Source organism: Mus caroli, chromosome 1 (assembly GCF_900094665.2).
Source record: "Mus caroli chromosome 1, CAROLI_EIJ_v1.1, whole genome shotgun sequence".
Taxonomy (NCBI): Eukaryota; Metazoa; Chordata; class Mammalia; order Rodentia; family Muridae; genus Mus; species Mus caroli.
The window spans coordinates 181,108,095-181,114,615 of NC_034570.1; the positions used below are offsets into that span (position 1 = coordinate 181,108,095).

Genomic DNA, 6,521 nt, shown 5'->3' on the forward strand with positions numbered 1-6,521 from the left:
GTTGCCCTGAGCGTGTTCTTACCAGGGGGACACAAAAGCGCGCGCAATACATGGGAGCAACCTCTCATACAGCGAAAGCCTATCAGTTGTGATGGTTATCACGTTACCTCCGATTGGAGCAAGCAAGCACTCATCCGGCCAGGGCCACAGTGAAGGAGCCATGGCAAGTGCAGACGTGTTCACAGGCCAGTTCCTTCCTTGCTTGCTTATCCCAAGGGCAGCTGTCTGCCACATCTAGGGCCTCTCAGTCTAAAGGAGGCCTGGACTTAGCTTGGTGATGTTCAGTCTCTCGGGGGCGTCCAGGGCACAGATGTTGGACTTTCAGTATCAGTACCAAAAGTTCTCACACTTAGCTTGTCATTGAAGTGAAACTTTGGGGCCCTTAAGACACACACACACATCATTTGGCAAGCACAAGCACACTGGTGCTCCTGGGTTACAGGAGAGTACATTTGCAGGGAGAGTGTTGCAAGGCAACACTACTTCAGAATTCAGTGTTCTGACTTCAGGAGCACGGTGTGCCTTGCAGCTGCCCGGTCACGCCTCCATTTCTTCTACACTAGCGTCATTATGCCTGAGTGGCCACCAAGCCCTGGAATGTACCATCAAGTATGGCAGCCTGCTCTCTCTGAGGTGTGGGGAGGGCCAGGGATGACTTTCTCAGGGCCTCTGGTCCAGGTGAATCTTCCTGAGGTACTAGGCTAACTATGCAGTTCCCAGGCTATCCTCTAGGGATACCAAGTCCTGGGGCAGGGCTCCAGTCTCTATTTAATGTAAAAATTCTATTTTTTTTGTACACACACACACACACACACACACACACACACACACACACACAGCAGGGAGTCATACAGGCTGCCCATGAACTCAATACATAGCTGAGGACAATCTGGGACTTCTGACCCTCCTGCCTCTACATTCTGAGCCCTAGGATCACAGGTGTATGCTACCATACCAGTTATGTGGTGCTGTGGCTGGATCCCAGTCTCATGCATGATAGGTAAGCACTCTACCAAATCAGACACACACACACACACACACACGGCCTCTTGCTATTTATTCTACTATCTATCTATCTATCTATCTATCTATCTATCTATCTATCTATGTGAGTGTTTTGTCTACATGTAACTTTGTGTACCAAGTATATAACTGGATAACTGGTGTCCACAGAGGCCAGGAGAGGGCATCAGAGTCTCTGGGACTAGAGAACCTGTGAGCTGCCATGTGTGTGCCGAGAAGTACATCCAAGTCCTCTGTGACCCCCGACCAGGCTCCCTGCCAGTCTGGCTGCAGCCAGTTCTTGCCACTGCTTGCATGGTCCTTACCTCCTGGCCTCATCACAAGCAGACATGGACATCAGGACCAAGACAGGAACCTCACCTCTGCAGGCCGTGCGTAGGAAGTGCAGAGACAGGAGAATGCTTCTGCAGCAATGGGGTTGTTTGCTTAATGTATCCTTACTACAAAGGAGACGTGGTTGTGGTAGGGAGTGTGGGGAACACAAGCGAATGGAGAATCAAAGGTTCTTCACAGCGCACTGTGATGCTGGCCTTTAGTCACAGCTAAGCACACACACACACACACACACACACACACACACACACACACACACACACCTGCTGGCAGGCAGGGACACCAGGCAGGCATGGCCCCTGACCAAGAACCATACAGAGTCTCCCAGTTAAACATTCGCTTTATTCAGCTGCAGGGCACTCGGAGGCTTCCTCCGCTTGTTCCAAGGGACACTTAACTCCTGTCCCCTCACTTCTCCCTAGAACCGGCTGCTTCTCAGCTAGACATCAGAATTCGTCCTTTATGTCAAAATGGGGCTGGTCTTCAGGCTTGAAGTCCAGGTTGGGGCTGCCATCCTCGTTGAGGATCCTGCGGGCTGTGTAGCCAACAATGGGGTACTTGGCTTTGTACACCTTGCTGAAGACGTCATCGAGGGCCTCCAGCTCCTTGGCAGTGAGACCAGTCTTGGGGAGAAGAGATGGGAGAGATGAGCAAGCTGAATTTGACAAGTTGTGACTGGCACTGTCCTCTCTCTGGCCCTGCCTTATCAGCCCCAAACTCCAAGTGCAAAAGAAAAAACCATGCTAAAACAAAACAAAATAAAACAAAGCCTTTTTTAGGAGAGAGCAGGTGCACAGCCCACCATCACAGATTCTGGGACTGAGTTTCTTGCATTTGGGGAAATGGCAGTGGTCAGCACACCTGGAGACTCACCCTGGGAAACTGCCTTTGTGTTCATGGCGTCCATTCTCACCAGAAAAGTATGGGGAAAAAAATCCTCCATCTTAAATCAAGGAATGAACTTTCAAACTTTTAAAGAAACAGCTCTAGGTATGCAGGGTATGTACACAGAGGGTAAGTGAGGGGTGTTTACAGGATGTTAGTGCAGGATGCGTGTGTGGAGTGTGTGAGCAGCGTCTCTGTGTGTGCAGGGTGTGTGAACAGAGTCTGCGTGTGTTCTGTGAGAACTATGATTAACCCAGAGACTTAAACAAAACAAACAAAACTAAAAACAACTGGGCTCAGTGGTACACACCTTTAATCTCAGCCCTTGGGAGGCAAAGGCAGTCCTGTGAGTTTGAGGCCATCCTGGTCTACCTAGAAATTTCCAGCCTAGACAGGGCTACATAGTGACACTCTGTCTTGAGAACCAAGAATAAACCCCACAGAATAGGAACGGAACGTTTTGACAAAGGCTCATCCGGCTTACAGTGTCGTGAGTGAGGTCTGCTGGATCCAGTGACATCTTGGCCACACCTCTGCTGGAGTCCTTCCCGGCTAAGGCGTTGTAGGGGGCTCCTCGTCCATAAAACTCTGCAGCAGGGCGGAAGGAAGAGTGTGGGTGTGCGTGGATGGAAGCCAGGGGTTGGGGGTTCTCCAGACCCCCCAGTTCTTGTAAAGACTATAGTTCTGAAGATGAACTTCACAGGGCAGATGGGAGGCCCAGGCAAACTTATGGTGTCGCACCTACCCAGAACACACCTGTCAGCTGAGAGACTGCAGAAAACACACAATGAAGTCTCTTTAAAAACTAAAATGTAGGGGGCTGGAGAGATGGCTCAGTGGTTAAGAGCACTGACTGCTCTTCCAGAGGTCCTGAGTTCAATTCTCAGCAACCACGTGGTGGCTCATGAGCATCTGTAATGGGATCCGATTCCCTCTTCTGGTGTGTCTGAAGACAGCTACAGTGTATTCATAGATATAAAGTAAATAAATAAACAAACCTTTTTTTAAAAAAAAATTAAAATGTAAGTTATGCCTAATGATGCAGGCCTGTAGTCAGAGCTAGAAAGGAAGCTGGTGTCGGAGAACTGCAAATTCAAGACCAGCCTACGCCTGCCTCAGGGTAAGTATTCTTAAAGGGGGAGAGAGGCTAGGGATGTGGCTCATTGGTACATAAAGCCCTGGGTTAAATACTCTGTGTGTGTCTGTCTGTCTGTCTGTCTGTCTGTCTGTAGGGTGTAAGTCTGTAGTGTGTCTCTGTGTGTATATATATATAATATATATATTTATGTGTGTATATATATAGAGAGAGATAGATAGAGAGAGAGAGAGAGAGAGAGTGTGTGTGTGTGTTTATATGTGTGCCTGTGTGTCTGTCTGTCTTTAGAATGTATGTATGTCTATGTGATGAGTTTGTCTCTGTGCGTATGTGTGTGTGTATAGTTTGTTTGAAAGTGTGCCTATGTGGTGTGTTTGTCTGTGTCTGTCTGTCTGTCTACCTGTGTATAAGGTGTGTGCTTTTGTATGGTCTCTTTCTCTGTATGTGTGTGTGTGTGTGTGTGTGTATGTATGTATGTATGTATGTATGTATACACAAACATAGACAAGAAGAGCCTCCGATCTTAAACATCTCAGGAAGTCAAGTCTTCTACCATGTGGACTTAGAGGAGTAGTGAAAACCCACCTCCTGGTAGTAGAGTAGATACAGACAGGGAAGCTACTACATGGTACTGAAATGTTCTGCCACTTCTACAACAGCAACTTTCAGCCAAGGGACACTCTCCTGGCTTCTAACAGAGTGCTCATGGGGTTTGAACACACTGCCCTTCAAGTAGAAACGAGGCATCAATGGAGCACTAAGTCCATGTTTTGGTGAAACCCTGACAAGGCTCAGCTCCAACCGGCCTTGCAGAGGGAAGGAAAGGCCTTGCCTGACAGAACCCCTGCCTCATCCCTCCAGGCACCTGCTCTGCCCGAGTTCCCCAGAAGTGATGAGCCACTTACCCCTCCCAGAGGTGACATCGAACACCACTCCCTTCACTGCCAGGTAGATGGGCTGATCCTCCTGGAAAGCAGGGGAAGAGGTGAGAGGAGCAGGGGAGAGGCCTGAGGCACTGAGGAAGTCACTGGTGCAGAGGGCAGCTTACACCACAACCCCGTGGACTGTGGTGACCTTTCTTCTTGTGAACCTAGACCTTTGTGGTGTCCTCACATGCCCTTTGCCAGCCTTTCAAAGGGTATTAATGGAACATATACTCCTGTCTGCTCTCCAGAAAGAGGGGAAGACATGGCCTGCCCCCCCCCGCCCCCACGTCTGGGAAGGGACATTGGAATGCCTTTCCCAGTTCAGACTTTGGTCAGTAGCTACAAAGGGATTGAACATCGTTTTGGCAGCTGCCACCTCAGAGAGATGAACACAAGACAGAAGAACCTGATCTAAGTTTTAAAAGTTGTAAAGTTGCCAGGCAGTGGTGGCGCACGCCTTTAGTCCCAGCACTTGAGAGGAAGAGGCAGGCGGATTTCTGAGTTCAAGGCCAGCCTGGTCTACAGAGGACAGCCAGGGCTACACAGAGAAACCCTGTCTCGGGGTGGGGGTGGGGGTGGGGTGGGGGGAGTAGTAAAGTCAAGAAGAATCAGATAATCAAAAAAGACTTGTGCCACCTAGAAGTGTAAGAGGAAATAAACTGTCTCCTTTCTAAGTTGCTTTTGTTCATGGTTACTGCATTGTATCACAGCAACAGAAAGCCTATGACACAGGGTCAAACCGTGAGACCTTGACTCAAGAAAGGAAACAACAAAAATGTAATTCAAAATTGTACACAGGGACTTTGAGGTTAAGCTGGAAGGACCCTAGATGATGAAATACTCTCCTTGTGGGTGAGGCTATTTGTTGTGCCTATGTGCACAGGTCTGTGCCTACGTGCGTGCATACAAGTGTGAATGTGTGCACTTTGAGACACCGTCTTGCTCTGTAACCTAGGCTGGCCTTGAACTCAGTTCTCCTGAATGTCTCTTGGGGGGTTGGATTCCAAGCTTGCCCCACCACACCCTGCAGAGTAAGGCTATTTGGGCCCAAGGAGGTTGAATGGCATAGACTGAATCAGAGAAGTCAGGACCAAACTTGGAGCTTTGGAACAGAAGGCTCTGCTCGCCTTCTCGTCCTTGACCACCAGAGGGCACTCTTAGCCCAGAGAGAACTTCCAGGGACGTAGGGGAGAATGAGTGGGGGGCCCCCAAAGTTCCTCAACCTCAGGGTTCCAGGAATGCATATGTACGACAGGAAGGGACAAGAACCTTCACTGTCCTTCACCTGGGACATGCCCTGGCCTCGCTATCTGACCTGCCTACCTCTGGCCAAGCAGAGGACGACCACAAGTGCCCCAGCGGCTCTAATGCAGGGCCATGGAAGAACTGGGCAGAGAGAAAGTAGGTGGAGCGTGGGCACAGCCGGCAGGAGGACTTAGACATTGGCCAGAGCTCCTGTCCCTCACCGTCTCTGGGTCCAGGGCGGAGCCAGACCGGCTCTCTGCGCCCCTCTTCGGAAAAGAAGAAACCTGCGTGGGTGTTTTGGTTTGGTTTTAGGGTTTTTGTTGTTGTTTTGGTTTTGGTTTGTTTTCAGAGAAAACTGCTCTGAAGGGATGGTCTTCTTACTGCCGGTGGCACCCACGACCTATTTCAGGGTCATGGAACACGGATTTATCAACAGACTAAAAGGGATGGGAGAAAATAACAGAACGTGAAAGAAAATGGAAGTGCCTGAATGTGAGCTTTTCCTCAGCACACTCTCAAGTTTTTATAATAAGGTCAGCAGGCACAGAGGCTGGTTCAGGGTCGTTGTGCCAAGCACTTTGTGTGTCTCCATCTCGTCTTCACAAGATGCCTGTGTAGACGAGGCACTCCATGTAGCCGTGGGAGGGGGAGTTTTATATATCCATCCAGGAGTGCTACCAAGCCAGAGTTTATCAGTACTCAGCCAGGTGTGACAGACAAGGCTGAGATCTGCAGTCAGGTGACTCTACCTGAAGGACTATGTCACAGTCTTTCAATGGCCTGTCCCAATCCATTGAAAGGCCAAGAGTTCCCCCAGGAAAAAGAAACTCCACCTAGTAGGGCATGGTGGTGCTTGCTTTAAGATCTCTGTGAATTCTTCAAGCACCCTGGTCTACATAGTGAGTCCAGGACAGCCAGAACTACATAGGGAGAGCCTTTCTGAACACCACTCCTGTGAAGAAAGAAGGAGAGAGAGAGAGAGAGAGAGAGAGAGAGAGAGAGAGAGAGAGAGG

General features: G+C 49.5%; 1 protein-coding gene across 1 annotated transcript in view; it reads right to left on the bottom strand.

Annotated features, from left to right (window-relative positions):
- Window positions 1-1,678: 1,678 nt before the first annotated feature.
- Window positions 1,679-6,521, bottom strand: part of Nenf (neudesin neurotrophic factor) — a 10,547-nt gene continuing 5,704 nt past the window's right edge. Inside the window, exons 2-4 of the mRNA XM_021170735.2 lie at window positions 4,243-4,303; window positions 2,726-2,829; window positions 1,679-1,979 (exon numbers count right to left, since the gene is read on the bottom strand). Coding sequence (XP_021026394.1) covers window positions 1,803-1,979; window positions 2,726-2,829; window positions 4,243-4,303 — 342 coding nt within the window. The 3' untranslated portion in view covers window positions 1,679-1,802. The remainder of the gene's footprint in view (window positions 1,980-2,725; window positions 2,830-4,242; window positions 4,304-6,521) is intronic.